Here is a 17,671-nt window from a genome sequence, read left to right as displayed (position 1 = left end):
AACATGCCTGCTACTTCTATTCATTTCAAATGTCGTTTTCAATGACAGTGTCACTTCATCCCTACCCGGAGACACAAAATGGAAGGGAAAAATTATTTCTTAAAAAGGCATGTAAAGTAAAAAATAAATCATTTTTATTCAAATCATCTTTCTCTTGGGGGAAGAATTCATTATTATTTTTTCTTGTAATTACATTTCTACATCTAGCAATTTCTTCTAATATTTTTTATACCTAACCTTCAAATGTTCAACCATGTGTTTGGTTTCTGTATTTCATTTTATCTATTGATATGCTTTTAGTAATCAAATTTTAACTAGTAGTATCAATCTTAATTCCATTTAATATACCCTTGCCCTTGAGATTACCCACTGGAAGAACAAAGCAATGAACAGAACAGAATGGCGGAAAATCCTAGAACAAGCCAGGACCCAAAAAGGGTTGTCGAACTACTGATGATGATGATACCCTTGCCATGTACTACTCTTTGAATACTATTTGGCAAAGGTACATTTTGGTTTTTCTTCTTGATGGTTGATATGTGTTTCTATCTTATAGTTTTTGGGAATAAGATCTACTTTTCTCCTTTCGGGAGAATGAAGCCCATCGCCGGCGATGTATCACTACAAGGCTGACAACTGCAACCAAATCGTCTAGACTACAGCACCCAACATCACCAGCTGCAGGGGCCTAGGGTCGAACATCTGCCCAGGCCTACAAGAAGTCAACAGCAGTACCATTAAACATCAAGAAGTTACCATCAGATACCAAAAACCATAAGTATAATCCAGAATTGTTAGTTTTTGGCAAGAATTTTAATACATTTGTCAATGCACATACTAAGTCATATTTTTATTATATTTTTATGAACAATAAACATGATTAGTTAAAAATACTGTTTTGTTGCTTTCATTCCAAACTTTCATAGTTCATTTCTAAGATTAGGACAAGACGAACACACACCTGAGTAACTGATCTAAGCTAAGGGTGTAACGATGGCTATCTTGGATGATTGAGGTAATATTTTCGAATATTATTTCAATTAGCTGGGGTAGTCCAACGCTTACTCGTTTCACTTTGACATAGAAAGTAAGTTCCCTGGGTCATCTGAAGAGAGAGAAGGCAACGAAATGATATACCCTAAAGGAGATTTACGAATGTAGAAATTAAAAAATAATTTCGTTTTTGTTACCAATTGTCTATAGAAACAACAAAATCAAATTTTTCACAAAAAACTTCTTCAATCATATTTGTAAATTCCATAAAGTAATTCTCAGTTTCTGTTGTTTGTATATCGAACCAGTCAAAGCCTATAATAATTTTAAACTACTATTATTACTAGATGGTACTAAATCTTAAATACTAAACCAATTATCCGTAAATAACTTCAAGTTACAGAACAACTACAGAAGAACAGAGAACACAAACACATCTTTAATGGTAATTTTCTATTAAAAGGGGAACGGCGCAAAATGTCGCCTGTCAAAATTTTCAATGTGTTTTAAATGTATTCATTTTTTTTTTCGAATCCTAAGGAAACTAATAAGCATTTTTAAAAAATTTAAACGCAGAATGAAATATTACGTTATTGCCGAGGGCTGAAAGTTCCTTAGAATAAATAAAAAGTTTCTTTTGAATAAAATATTTGCAATCAAAATCACACTAAATTTTCTCTTTTATTTTCACCCCTGTAACTTATTAAAATAAACATTTTAGAAGTTTTCAGGAACTTTAGGCCCTCAGTAATAATGTAGTCTTTCATTCTGCGTTTAAAATTTTCAAAAATAATCATTAGTTTTCTCAGGATTCGAAAAAAATTAATACATTTAAAACACATTGAACACTTTGGCAGGCGACATTTTGCCCCGTGCCCTTAATGAAAGGTATCAAAATGAAAAGGAAATATGTAAATACCTTTAGTTTCCATGAATGTGCTGCTTCAAACGAATCCCTATCTACAGTTGAAAAGGCAAGAACGCAGGCTTGTGCTCCTCGATAGTAAGCCTTTGTAATGGCGTCGAATTCTTCTTGTCCTGCGGTATCCCACAGCATAAGTCGAACATCTTCGCCATCTACTCTAAAATAAAACGATATAAACCAAATTAGTAAAATTAATAGGCAGATAACGGAAGAAATAAAGTTACACATAGCTAAAAGGTCAAAGAAAAAGTGATAGTTTGCCTATGTGTGCTTTTGCCCTGGAGGCATGGGCTCCCATACCTATGGGCAGGGGGGGCGTGGCCCCGCCGTGGCTTTTCGGGTGCTTTAAATTATATATGGTTATCCAAAGTATACAAACTATAATGTGTAACATCTTCACGTCTGCCCCCCACCTAAAAATTTTTATATGGGCGCCCGTGCCTGGAGGTGAGTTTCACCCCTTCTGGAGGGTAAAAAAATATGCGTTCAAAATAAGTGCGGAATTAGATAAACTGAACTATATTTTAACATTCAAAATTTGAAATTTTCCTCGTAAGTTAAAAGAGTCCAAATAGCGGTCATTTTCTAATTAATTAATGATCCCGATTACAAATATGTAAGATTTTTTCTGATCTGGCCTCTATGTACCGGGATATCACTTTGGCTCTAACCTAGGTCTAAAATAATCTGACTTAACCTAATTTAACCCAACCTGGATATTCTTACCATACCTGGCCAAACTAAACTAACGAAACAAATCTCGCCCAACTCACTCATTCACACATCGAACCTCGTCCATCTTGTTTTACTATTCAACTTTGAATGTTGATAAAAGGTTTTATCTGGTTACCTAAAGGTCGGCTCGCAAAAAAATGTTGCAGATTCGTCACGCGCCATTGAGGTCATCAGCGCCATTGAAGTCACCAGAATTTAAAATTTTTAATAAAGAATTTATTCCGAATGCACATATTTTGTCAAATTAGCCAGTTTTTGCAATTTTTCAACTTCAATTAACTATATCTCAAAAACTAAACTCAGCACCTATGAATTCATTTCGTGAAAAAGTTTAAAGAAAATTCGTCACTACTCTTAAAAACGTATGAAACACAAAATAAGAACCTTTAGCTAATTTATAGGCTATTGATTATGTACTTTAGAAAGGCACTACAACGTTAACGAGGTTTTATTGTTTCATAGGGTGAATGGACCTCTAAATATGAAAAAACCGCAGAGTGCTACCATTTAAAAGGGTGCGTTTTTGAGAAAAAGGTGAATTAGTCCCAAGGCACAGGCAGGCTTTAGGGTGAGTTCTATGCACTTCTGGTATAAACACGTCTACCGAAAAATTGTTCTAGATTAAATTTACTATAGAAATATCACCTTTTAAAGTCAAAAATATTTTTATTGCAAAAATATATTAAAAAAAAGTAAAAGAAATACGAAAGAAAGCAATTTTGTTTTTGCCCCATAACTTTTTTCTACAAGGATATAGGTATAGAGATTTTTTTTCCTTTTATGGCCTTTGAGAACAGGTATACAGATTGCCTCACAGAAAAAAAATCCATCCTTCCTCTTTAAAATGACGTTTGGCAGAAGTCTCTACGATTTGTAGTTTCCGAAATATGATTTTTCAAAGTTCGCCGCTCACAGTTTTTGAGCCATTTTCGCCATTATTTTCAACATTTTTCTGTAACTTTTCTCTACGCATTTCTAGGAATATGCAATGGTACATTTAGTAGGAAGAGAAGTCAATTACCATTAAACTGGTCTATTGTATAAGGTTGTACGACTATTTTTAAACAAGTTGTGGTTTTTCAAAGTTTTATACTTTTAACGATTTTTGTTTTTTTTTTAAGATTATTTTTTAAATTTCTCATTCAAACTTTTTTTCTTCTATATTTAGGTATATACATTGTCAAATAAAAAAAAGCTTATTTTCTTTACTTTAAAATGGTGTACATATTGTAAAAAAAATCTAGGACTATTTTTAAACAAGATATCCGCAATTTGAGAAAAATTTTAAATTTTTTTTTCAATTTGAAGAATATAACTGCATATTAGAATAAAACTTTTAATTCCAAATACCTTTTCTTTATATCATTTTTCCATATTATGAAATATAAAGGGACTTTACTCCTGAGCGAAATTCATATTTTTTAAACGTACCTCGTATACTATTGATACAATTTGATATCTGATGATTGCATATTGAGTTTTGGCTATGCAGAGCATTTTATGAAAAATAATTTTTTCATAAAATTAATAATAAAAAAGGTTTTCCATTATGGTTCCAACTTAGTGGGACATATTGCATGTGTTCATATAATATATGTCACACGTTGAAAAAATCTTGTTTAAAAATAGTCTTAGAATTTTTTGCAATACACCGTTTTAAAGTAAATAAAATAAGTTTTCTCTTGTAGTGAACAAGGTATATATACCTAAATGTAGAAGAAAAAAAGTTATAATGGGAAATTTTCTTGGGGAAAATAATGGGAAAATTTATCTTGTAGTCAGCAATGTATATACCTAAATGTAGAAGAAAAAAAGTTGTAATGGGAAATTTAAAAATAATCGTAAAACATATCAAAAATCTTTAAAAGTATAAAACTTTGAAAAACCATATTTTGCTTAAAAATAGTCATACAACCTTGTACTCTTACTACTACATAAATTAATTAACTAATTATATTCCCTTCATACTAAATGTACCATTGCATATACCTAAACTTGCGTAGAAAAAAGTTAAATAACAATATTTGCAAAATAATAGGGAAAATGACCCAAAAATACTGTGAGTGGCGAATTTTGAAAAATCATATTTCGAAAACTATAACTCTTAAAGACTTCTACAGAACGTCATTTTAAAGAGAATGAATAGAAGTTTTTTTATGTGAAGCAATGCATATACATATATCCCCATGGAAAAAAGTTATGGGGCATAAAACATAATTGCTTTCTTTCGTGTTTTTTTGCTTCTTTTTTTAAATACATTTGTGTAAGAAAATATGTTTGACTTTAAAAGGTGATATTTCTATAGTCAAATTAACCTGGAAATAATTTTTGGTAGACGTACTTGTTCCAAAAGTGCATAGAACTCACCAGAGCAGATACTAATTCTCCCCTATCTCAAAAAAGCACCCCTTTAAATGGTAGCACTCCTAGGTTTTTCATATATAGAGGTCCATTGACCATATGAAATAATAAAACCCCGTTAACGTTGTAGTTCCTTTAAGGTCTCTTATTTTGAAGATAATCAATAGCCTATTAGTCAGTAAATGTAAATCGATAAACAATAATGTATTTTTTCGCGGTCAGTTAGACGGCTTCATTGCTTCATGTAGAGCTTTTCATACTAGTCTTTATCTGGTCTGATCAACGTGTTGGAGAACTTCCCCTTGGTCTTAGACCTTCTACATTTACCACTACTATTCCAAAAGTTCCACGGTTCCCGTTCTCGTAAAAGATTATGCTTTTTAATCTACTTTTGTACAAGATTCACTTATTATATTTTTCTGATAGATATTTTTCAAGCAGATAATATTTTTTTCTGTAAGGCTAGTGCAAAAATAAAGCTCCAAGAAACCAGCCGTTTCAAGTGAATTTCTACTAGTAGGGCATTCAATGAGGTTATTTGGCTTCGAATTCCATCCTACTACATCTATTTACTTGATATTTTCATAATAAGTAGAGAATAGCTCAACAAACAAACTCTACCCTATGTCGATGTGCGCTTTTATCTTGGGGGTGGTTCTCACCCCTTCTTGGGGGTGTAAAAATTTTTGTTTAAAATAACCACGGAAGTGGCTAGAAAACCTACTAAGCAAAAACTGGTTGAACTTCGTGGTTGAAAATTGGCCGTTTTCATTGAAAAATGACACCTTTTAGGGCAGTTTTTTGCGAATACCTTAAAATCTATGCGTCTAACGAAAAAAACCATACAAAAAATTTTTGTAGCTTATAAAAAACAAAGAGACTCGTTCCTTCATATATCTTCTAGTTATAATACAAACGAGATATGATACGTGAGAAGAGTTTGTTTCTTTGGTGCATGCTGAAATCGGTGTATTCAACTTGAAATAAAAGAGAAACGGTTGATTTTAGTTGTATAATGCTACCAATACTTTTTGTAGTGATTGAGAAGACCTTTAGAATAAACAACATTAAATGTCGATTACATTCAAAGTAAGCGAGATATGCTGCAAAAAAAATTGATGACTAATGGAATTAAAAAAAATGTGAAGTACATTCCCTCATTCATCAGAATTTAAATGCATCGTTTTCCTTCTACAATACTTTTTATTATAGTGTTATTTTTATGTTCAAAAAGTTGGAAGGGTTTAAAATGAATAGTTTTTGGAAAAAAATAAGATCAAATTATAGAGCGCATTTTTAAATTTTCTTAAGAATCTTCCTTTTTCTCCATGTAACTCGAAAATGATAAGAGATACGAAAAAAAGATACCACACAAAAATGTAGGATTTTGTTGAATAAAATTTTTATTTTGTGTTTCATTATTGTATCTCTTATCATTTTCAAGTTATATGTAAAAAAAAGAAGATTTTTAAGAAAATCTAAAAATGCGCTCTATAAATTGATCTTATTTTTTTCAAAAAACATTCATTTTAAACCCGGTCAACTTTGTGAACCCGTCTATAATACTATAATAAAAGGTATTGTAGAAGTAAAATGATGCATTAAGATTCTGGTGGATGAGGGGTTAAAAATATACTTCTCATTTTTTCTTAAAATACATTAATCAACAATTTTTTTGCAGCATATCTCGCTTAGTTTGAATGCAATATACCTTTAATATTGCTCATTTTAAAGATCTTTTTAAGCACTACAAAAGGTGTTGGTAACATTATACAGCTAAAATCGACCGTTTGTCTGTTATTTCAAGTTGAATACAACGATTTGAGCATGCACCAAAAAAACAAACTATTTTCACCTACCATATCTCTTTTTATATTATAACTAGAAGATTTATGAAGGAACTAGTCTTTTTGATTTTTTATAAGCTACAAAAATGTTTTATATAGTTTTTTAGTTAGACGCATAGTTTTTGAGGTATTTGCAAAAAACCGTTCGAAAACGTGTTATGTTTCAATGAAAATGGCAAATTTTCAACCACGAATAACTCAAAAAATATTGAGTTTTCAAAAAAAATATATAGTTATAGAACAGTTTTTGCTTACAATTAAGTTCTCTAGCCACTTTCGTGCTTATTTTAACCAAGAAATTTTCTACCCCCGAGAAGGGGTGGGAAGCACCCTCAAGATGAAAACACACTTCGGCATAGGGTAGACTTTGAGTTAGGAGATAAGTGGAGGCTATTCCCAAAATTTCATTAAAATCCATGCAGTAGGATAGAATTCAGAGATAATATCCTATTTTTGCTCCCATTGACTGGCGTATAGAAAATATACATCCCATTAAAATTCTTAACAACTCTAATTACGACTTTCCTCCATTACTTGATTATATAAATTTTATTAGCAATAACATTACATTAAATTATGACTCAATATTTACATAAATATATTAATATGCATATTTTATCGTAGGTAAATAACTTCCTTTTAGTCTAAAGGTATAAACAGTTTCATTAAGTACTAAGAAATTATTGTGCCAAATACCTCATGTTGCACGTGGCCTAATGGCAAAGTTTATATAAGCAACGTTGGCACAACTATAATAATAATAATTCGTGAGTAAAAGTAATAATCTAATAAATGAATGAAACAAACCTGCTGAATCTAATAATAGACTTACTAGATACTTAATTTATTACCGTTTGTTTGACAATAAATAATGACCACTGAATACTTAAATGACAGAAAAGATATAATATATATCATTCCACTTTATTTTTTATTATACATATATCTCTAATATAAAAGTTCATTTAAAGATTTAAAAAAAAAAGGAAAAATCCTTATACACTCACTGGTACGAACTTATAATTTCCAACGAAATTGCTTTTGATTTTTTTTTCGGTTCTTTTTACAAATTTGACAAACAGTGAACACAGTTTAGTAAAAATTCCTAAAGATAGTCTTAACGAAAAATGTCTTTTAATAGTTATTTATGTAACAAGTCAGTAAAATGACTCTTTATTGAACTAGTCTGATATTACTCGCCTCGCTCACTATGTTCGTAATATCAGACTCGTTCGATAAAGAGTCTTTTCTGACATAGTGCATACAAAATTTTATAGGATATAAAATCATATAAAACATTAACACTTACTTAATTAAATCTTTCTAATGAAAAAAGAGTATGTATACTTTGTACGCACGAAAGAAGTTATACTTCTATGATTATGACTTCACCGAAATAAATATATTTTAAACAGTTTAATTGTATTTTTATTGAAATCTTAAACTAATTTTAATAGATAAAATAATACCAAAAATTAAGAATAACGTTAATATGTAGTTACGTCTTTTATATGAACTGTATCCTTCCTGCAGTTGCCTTTCCCTTGAAAGGCAATTACCGTCGTAAATTTAATCGAATTAACAATAACATCATTTCACACTTTATTTCCATTAATACTTAACTTAAAAGATTTAAGAATTTTTTTTAATTTTAGACGAAATAAAAATTTTGTTTGACAGTAATGGCAGAATGCTTTTGCATGATGGCCCGTTTCGATGTTTAATCGATAGTTGTTATCAATATTGAATACCTAATTACTAAATCTGTAAATATTTGATTTATGTTGTATGAATATAATTGCAAAATACTACAAAATTTCACTTTTTGTCATAAATGTAATTAATAAAAGCGTAAATTTTGTACAATATTTTTAATAATTAAAGTAAATAAATTTTAAGTTCACTCAAATAAATAATCCATTACTGTCATCGACCAGTTACATTCAATCTCGGTTAATTTGATTAATAATCGCGGCAGGTAAAGTAAATTTTCTTTTCAGTACAATAAAGTGTTACTTTACTGCCGCAAACGAGGGCAAATAAGTACAATAATGAATGATTTTATTGACGGTTGGAGATACATTGAAATTTTCGGAATATTGTTAGATTATTGTTAGATAAATCTCAACGATATTGAAGTTATAATCTTATCCTTTGTTCAGTGTTACAAGGAAAGCTCTGCCCTTTCATTTCTTTTTCTTATGGCATTGCTGTTGATTGATGTCAGAAGTGTATTATGATCGTATTTGTGTCAATTCTTGGCAATTCCAAGATATCGCTGAGTGCATAAATTGTTGCAACTATTGTTGCTTTGATTCAGGACGGAAGTATTCACTTTTACTTAGCTAACAGATACGAAATTTCACGTAGTATAGTGCAATGTGTGTTTCCTCGATTTATAGAGACAGGAACTTACACCAGACGTCCTGGAACAACGGCGTAACCAGGATGATCCTAAGGGGGGGTTACAACTTCAAACGGGCTTGATTTGTCAGCATCACATAATGGTGTTAAGCGTATAGAGCTCAAAGTACATACCAATGGGGGGGGGGGGTTATTACCACCAAAACCACCCCCTGGTTGTTTACGCCTATGTCCTGGAATCGGTTCCCAGTCTAGAACTACTTATCGGTACAACCGTTTTATAGTGTCGTAGTAGTTTAGCACTAAAAATTCGTCATTCAGTTAGAAAAAGTCTTCATAATGTCAGAAACGTAAATATTAGCGAACGCTTCGTTAGACGACTGTTTAGTGAGGCTAATCTAAATTCCCGTACTTTCCAGGAATATCTTGTAGCTAGATTATATTCCGCCCGAAAGCATCGCAATTTAAGTGCAGAGCACTTCACAAAATGTGATATTTAACCCCTGAGTCTGAAGCCGATGAACACAATATAAATAAGAAAAACATCGTATCTGGGCCATATACTTCGTAACGATAAATACTCTCTGCTACACGTCATCATGCAAGGAAGAGTAGAGGGGAAGAAAGGCTTGGGAAGAAAGAAGAAATCTTGGCTGAGGAATATTAGAGATTGGACTAACCTCAGTGTTGAACGTATATTTCACATTGCATAAAGAGAATTTATAGGATAGGCATAATAGGCAATTTCTCTGGATATCTCTGGATATATCTGGACTTTTAGATTCCAGACGATTTCTTTGAGGTATCAATGTTATCTGCCCGTCTTGTGCTGCTATTGTACATCGACTTCTGCCACTTCTGGGGCGATCCTTCACGTCATTTGTTTCTTGGATTTTTTTTATATTACGATATAGCACTATGAGTGACATCAACAATATTCGTGATATCACTTTGAATAAATTCCTGTTGTAACAAAGCAATAACTCTAGATATGTCAAAAGGAGATATTGTGTTTCTAGGCATGTTTAAACGGCTCAAATCAAATTTAAATAAAAAATGATATAATATGTAAATACGCTAATCAGTTAAATGTGACCAAAATGATACAAAAACGATTCAAATTGTTTTTCCTTTTCATTTGAAAACGCTCTAGAATAAATTTTAATAACATTTATCAAACCACCATAGACGTAGATATATTATTTTACGTAATCCAAACTTTTGGACATGTGTGTAACATGAAACGGTTTCGTTCTTCACAATTTATTTGTTTCATGTTTCACATTTTATGCTTCACGTTTCTTTTATATGCGGGCTCATTAAAAAGCAGTAAGGCACATCAAAGAAACATGAAACGTAAATTACGTTTCATGGAAATAAACCACTGCTAAACAAATTATATGTCCGGCCATTTATGAAACTCTTCGAAAATAAAAATGTGTCATGAGCATGAATCACACTCGTTTCATTGGTAGGCGGACTTTGAGATTTGTTTAGCAGTGTTTTCTTTTCATGAAACATGTTTTTCGTTTCATGTTTCATGTTTTTCGTTTCATGTTTCTTTGGTGTGCGGTTTGGCTTAAAGAACTGCGCCGACAGCAACGACCACGCCATCACTTTCCATTGTCGATTATAGAAATTTTATTTTTGTTTTTTAGATTAGTAATATCACATGAAACGATTACTTTCTTGACAATTTATTTGTTTCATGTTTCACGTTTCATGTTTCTTTGATGTGCACTAAGCCAAGCCGCACACCAAAGAAACATGAAACGAAAAACATGAAACATGAAACGAAAAACATGTTTCATGAAACCAAAACACTGCTAAACAAATCTCAAAGTCCGCCTACCAATGAAACGAGTGTGATTCATGCTCATGACACGTTTTTATTTTCGGAGAGTTTCATAAATGGCCGGACGTATATTTGTTTAGCAGTGGTTTATTTCCATGAAACGTAATTTACGTTTCATGTTTCTTTGATGTGCGGTCGGGCTTAAGGTGTATCACAGCATCTATAAATAGTAAACGTGGTATAACATGGTTTTATAACGTGGTATAACTGAGTATTCATATTTTTTTCATTTTTTTTTTCAAAATAAACTATTTAGAGATTAAAAAGCATTTGTCTGCAATCAATGTTGTGTGGTAAAGGCCATAAAAATTCTTAAGTTCATTATTTTTATTAGTATTTTTGTTTTGTCTATAAATCTTTTTTTTAGTTATTGTGAATTCTGATTATACAAATAGTTTCTTATAAATAATATTACAATAATTAATCAATCTGTGTCTCATGAAAATGATCAATTTTTCAATTTTGATCAACGTAAAGAATAGTATATTTTTATTTCGGAGACCCTCAAAATTTAGCGCCCGTGCCAGTCGTCCGGCTTATCCGCCCCTATATCCGACGCTGCCCACATGGCGATCAACGTGTTAAAAAACCTTAACATGAATACTTTATTATTGCACCATCAATTTTATTGCAAATTCATTCTTGTATTGAAAACATAATTATTAACATCACGTAATTAGAAAATAGGAAAGTTTTCCCACGCATGCTTGTTAATTTTATAATTTGCGGAATAACAATTAAACAATTGTTATAGTGTGTGTACCAAATAATGTTGGCATTCAGTCTTAAATATTTACACTCTTAAAGATTATAATCAACGTCTATTCCGACTTCAGCAGACTGACATATAAATTTTATACACTGATAGTACTAAACATATTTTATTTTATGTTCTCATAATAAATCACACGGAGAAGTCACTCAAATTACCAATATTTATTATTTAAGAAAATTTTCACAGCAGTTATATATTGCACCGTTATTTAACTTATGCAGAAGATGGAAAGCTAATTATTAGTGTTTTACCGCATTTTTATTTGTTCTTAAGTATTCCAGGATTTGTAATACTTCCGTAAATGAAATAAAAATGACTAACTTATTAAAAAAACAGATAAATTCATTTATATAATACCTATTTGTGTATTAAGGACAATAAGTAATAGGCTAGCGACAGGCATCCCCAAAATGACCAGGTACTGACCACAAAGAGGTCAATGTCAACAATGCCACAATATCAAGAGGTCATACTGTATGTTTTTGACGATGCTGAAAACGAAAATGAGATTTATTTTGAATTTCATGTGGGGGAACATTGCCAAAATCGCAATTTTAGCCTAAAAATAAATAAAAATAAAATCATGTTTTTTTGCGTTTACCTCGTTACAACTCTGTTCCATTTCAATATTTTTTTTTGTGAAACTTTTACAGTATATAGCTCTAACATTTCTAAAGACATCGGTACCTGTTTTAAGCTTTAATTCTTATTCTGATAAAGGTTATGAATTTTTTAAAATAAAAGGTGCGGATTTGTGCATTGCAAAGTTTAATCGCAAAAGTTGAGTGACGAAATTTAAAACTTAGCCTTTTAATCACGTTTATGTTAAAATAGAGAGTACAAAGAATTTTTCTGAAAAATTTTAGATCAAAATGTTTTATAGAAAAAAAAATAGTGCAACTTTTATTATCGACATTAGAAATCCCCAATATAACGGTTATTTTTCGAGATACTGACCATGGGTGGTGAATGGCTAATTTTGGTCTTAGATTATGTTTTTGACGGTGCTAAAAACGAAAATGAAATTTATTTTAAATTTTAGGTAGGGGAATATTGTCAAAATCGCAATTTTACTAAAAAAATAAAAAAAAAGTGAAATCACGTTTTTTTGCGTTTAACTCGCTACAACTCTGGTCGATTTTAATATTTTTTCTAAGGTTTGTACACTATATGTTGCTCACTTTTTTGAAGACAACGGTATCTGTTTTAAGATTCTAGTCTTATTCTAGTAAAAGTTATGAATTTTTTAAAGTACAAGGTGCAGATTCGTGAATTGCAAAGTTTAATCGCAAAAGTTCAAAGGCAAAATTTAAAATTTATCTATTAATCACGTTTATGTTAAAACATAGAGTACAAAGAAGTTTTCTGGAAGGTTTTAGTTACAAATGTTTAATAGAAAAAAAATGGTTCAACTTTTAATATAGACGTTATACTACATCTCCAAAATAACGCTTATTTTTCGAGATACTGACCATGGGAGGTGAATGGCTCATTTTGGTCTTATTTTATGTTTTCGATGGTGCTTACAATGAAAAAGAGGTTTATTTTGAATTTTATGTGACGGAACATTGTCAAAATCGCAATTTTAAACTAAAAAAAAGTGAAGTCACAAATTTTTACGTTTAACTCGATACATCTCTGTTCCATTTTAATATCTTTTTCTAAAATTTTTACGGCATATATTTCTTACCTTTGTGAAGACTATGAAAAATAACTGTAGCCTTTGAGTTTTTTTTATAAAAGTTATGAATTTTTAAAAATAAAAGGTGCAGATTCGTGAATTGCAGAGTTAAATCGCAAGAATTAAGTGACAAAATTTAAAATTTATCTATTTGATTAGGTACCTACGTTTATGTTAAACCATAGAGTTTAAAGAAGTTTTATGGGGAGTTTAGGTCTAGATATGTTATAGAAAAAATATGGTGCAATTTTTAATTTTAAGAAAAACGTGGTTTAATTTTTTTTATTTTTAGGGCAAAATTGCGATTTTGACAATTTTCTCCCACCTAAAATTCAAAATAAACTTGATTTTCGTTCTAAGCACCATCAAAAACATAAAGTAGGACAAAAATTAGCCATTCACCACCAATGATCAATATCTCGAAAAAAATAGCGTTATTTTGTGGATTTATAACGTAGTTGCTAAACGTTGTACCATTTGTTTTCTATAAAACAATTTGATCCAAAACTTTCCAGAAAACTTATTTGTACTCATGTTTTATGTTTGAATTTGATTTAAAATCTATATTTCAAATTTTGTCAGTCAAATTTTGCGATTAAACTTTGCAATTCACGAATTTGCACCTTGTACTTTAAAAGATTCACAACTTTTACTAGAATAAGAGTAAAAGCTTAGAGCAGAAACCATTGTCTTCAAAAAAGTGAGCGAAATATAGTGTACAAACTTTTGAAAAAAATATTAAAACGGACCAGAGTTGTAGCGAGCTAAACGCAAAAAAACGTGATTTATTTTTTTTTATTTTTAGGGTACAATTGCAATTTTGACAATATTCCCCCACCTAAAATTTAAAATAAATTTCATTTTCGTTTTCATCACGGTCAAAAACATAATCTAAGACCAAAATTAGCCATTCTCCACCCATGGTCAGTATCTCGAAAAATAAGCGTTATATTGTGGATTTCTAATGTCGACATTAAAAGTTGCACTATTTTTTTTTCTATGCTTAAAACATTTTGATCTAAAACTTACCAGAAAACTTCTTTGTACTCTCTATTTTAATATAAACGTGATTAAGAAGCTAAATTTTAAACTTCGTCACAAAACTTTTGCGATTAAACTTTGCAATGCACAAATCCGCAACTTTTACTTTGAAAAATCCACAACCTTTATCAGGATAAGAATAAAAGCTTGAAACAGGTACCGTTGAATTCAGAAATGTTAAGAGATATATACTGTAAAAATTCCAGAAAAAAATATTAAAATCTAACAGTTCTAGTGAGGTAAACGCAAAAAAACGTGATATCATTTTTTTTTATTTTTAGGTTAAAATTGCGATTTTGACAGTGTTCACCTACATAAATTTCAAAATAAACTTCATTTTCGTTTTCAGCACCCTCGAAAATATAAAGTTTGAATAAGATTAGCCATTCACCCCTCCGTGGTCAGTATCTCGAAAACTAAGCGCTTTTTTGAGGGTGTCCCCCCGCTCGTGTAATACTTAACAATAATATAGGTATACTTACTCTATTTGTCTTTCTAAAAAATCTACTCCTATGGTTTTCTTATAATCCTTGGTGAAAGTTCCCTTGCAGTATCTTTGGATCATGCTTGATTTACCTACCCCACCATTACCCACGATGACCACCTAAAATATAAAAATTTCTAATTAACTACATAAATCTTAGAGTATTATATGAGTAATATGTATATGAATAAGTATTATAAATTTAAGGAAAATATGTATACGTTTTTTAACTGAATCCGACCTTTAATCAGGTTAGTCTTGGAAATAATTTCAATAACGAACTGACGTTCTGGAATGTTATATTTATAAACGTCACTTTGACAGTTCCTATCATTGTTATTTGCACTTTGCATTGCATTATATTGCAAATTCATACACGAATGCAAGCCGTGTATGAAAACGCATGTTTGGCTTATCCGTCAAGGTATGAAGACAAAAATTTAAGAGTGAAAGACAGGAGACGAATAAATACGCCGTGACCAGATGCATTAAGTACTGATAGGAAAGTACTGTCAACAGACAGGAATATGGCATGTCAGACATGTGTGGAAGGCTTGATTAGAGAAAATCATCGAATTAAAATCACAGAAATTTCAGAAAATCTTAGTATAAGTATAGGATCTGTCCATAGTATCGTATCTAAACTGCGTTACAGCAAAGTTTGTGTGCAATGTGTTCCTCGCCCTTTGTCAGAGGACCAATGGGTTTATCTTTGCAACATCTCAAGGAATACAAAACGGTAATCTTTGTATGAAAGGCTTGATTAGAGAAAATCATCGAATTAAAATCATAAAAATTTCAGAAAATTTTATAGGCGAAGCAACGCAGCATGAAACCTAGGAATTTTGTGCAGTAAGATGAATCGTCATGCAACTTTTTGCATTCGATTAGAGAGAGTGTCAGGCAATTTTGTGAACTAAATTGATCTCCGTCAAAAATTTTTGTGCATGATAAAATGCACTTTCAAAGTGCATCTCGAAGAGATAGAACAGGAAAAATTTAGAACTCAGGAAATATTGACGGAAATGAGTTCAACTTTTTATACTTGGGGGTTTTGGAGGTCACTGAACACGAATTTCATGACGGCGATGGTTTCCGAGGTACCTGGTGCCCAGGGTGGAACTCGTCGTCTAGAACGATCGAATAATTTGTGGGACGATCGAATAATTCGCGAAGTGAAGATTTGATCAAAAATCTGAAAAATACGTCTGCAATATTTTTTAAAAAAATTTTCAAGATCCTATCGAATATCATCAAACACTACTCTCCACTCCACCTCCTGGAGGTTTGGTGGGAGGTAACTTTAAAATCAAATAGGAATCCTCATGTTTTATTGCAGATTTGGATTCCTCTAATAAATAGTGTTTGGATGGCGCTAATAAATAGTGTTTTTCCGATTATAGCGCCATCTATAAATAATTCGAAAAAATGTCTGGAATAAAAGTTGCTTATTTTTACGTAGGGAATCCAAATCTGTAATGAAACATGGGGACTCCTATTTAATATTTTAAAGTTACCCCCCACTTCGCCTCCAGGGGGTGGAGTTGAGATCGGTGTTTAGTGTAATTCGATGGATTTTTGAAAAATATTGAAAACGTATTTTTTGGTTTTTTATTTGGAAGTGTATTTCTCGAGATATTAGATCGTTTCTATAATTTACCTATGGTGTCACGATAAATCGTTTTTTCCGATTATCGCGCCATCTAACCACAATTCGAGAAAATGTCTCGAACAAAAGTTGCTTATTTTTACGTAAGCAATAGAAATATGCAATAACAAATGGGGTTTTCAATTAAGATTATAAATTTCCCCCAACCCCCCATCCCCCCGAGGAGTGGAGAGGTCGTGTTTAGTGTGATTGGATAGATTTTTAAAAAATATTGCAGATGTATATTTCCGTTTTTTATCCAATCTTCATTTCGCGAATTATTCGATCGTCCCAGGCGATGAGTTCCACCCTTTGCACCAGGTACCTCAGAGACCATGGCCATCATGAAATTCGTGTTCAGTGACCTCCACGACACTCAAGTATAAAAATTGAACTCATTTCCGTCAATATTTCCTGAGTTCTAAATTTTTCATTTTCCATCTCTTCGAGATGCACCTTGAAAATGCATGTTCTCATGCACAAATTTTTTTGCCGGAGATCAATTTAGTTCACAAAATTGCCTGACACTCTCTCGAACCGTATGCAAAAAGTTGCATAATGAGTCATCTTACTGCACAAAATTCCTAGGTTTTGGGCTTTTTAGTGCTACGTTGCTTCGCCTATTAGTGTAAGTATATTATGATCTGTCCATAGTATCGTATATAAACTGAGTTACAGCAAAGTTTGTGTGCAATTGGTTCCTCGCCCTTAGTCAGAGGACCAATGGGTTTATCTTTGCAACATCTCAAGAAATACAGACAAAACGGTAATGGCTTTCTTTTATTAATACTAGCTGGCTACGAATCTTGGTGTCAGTATTTGGAACCATCCATTAAGCTGTCATCGATGTAATGGAAACACACAACTTTTTCGCCACCAAAGTAGTTTAAAGTTTAACCTTCTGCAGACAAGGTCATGCTAACCTTTTTCGATCAAAAAGGACCCTTGCTCATGGAGGTTGC

General features: G+C 31.6%; 2 protein-coding genes across 2 annotated transcripts in view; both read right to left on the bottom strand.

Annotated features, from left to right (window-relative positions):
• Positions 1-17,671, bottom strand: part of LOC126878441 (ras-related protein Rab-23) — a 59,565-nt gene that overhangs the window by 40,844 nt on the left and 1,050 nt on the right. The window contains exons 2-3 of the mRNA XM_050649417.1: positions 15,060-15,181; positions 1,913-2,075 (exon numbers count right to left, since the gene is read on the bottom strand). Coding sequence (XP_050505374.1) covers positions 1,913-2,075; positions 15,060-15,181 — 285 coding nt within the window. The remainder of the gene's footprint in view (positions 1-1,912; positions 2,076-15,059; positions 15,182-17,671) is intronic.
• The window catches only part of LOC114333464 (uncharacterized), a 349,147-nt gene continuing 333,387 nt past the window's right edge, over positions 1,912-17,671 (bottom strand). The window contains exons 3-4 of the mRNA XM_050648589.1: positions 15,060-15,181; positions 1,912-2,075 (exon numbers count right to left, since the gene is read on the bottom strand). The gene's annotated coding sequence lies outside the window, so the exon portion shown is untranslated. The remainder of the gene's footprint in view (positions 2,076-15,059; positions 15,182-17,671) is intronic.

The sequence above is a fragment of the Diabrotica virgifera genome, chromosome 4, assembly GCF_917563875.1.
Source record: "Diabrotica virgifera virgifera chromosome 4, PGI_DIABVI_V3a".
NCBI classification, from domain to species: Eukaryota; Metazoa; Arthropoda; class Insecta; order Coleoptera; family Chrysomelidae; genus Diabrotica; species Diabrotica virgifera.
The sequence above is the reverse complement of the archived record's forward strand: the minus strand, read 5'-3'. Positions and strand labels throughout refer to the sequence as shown.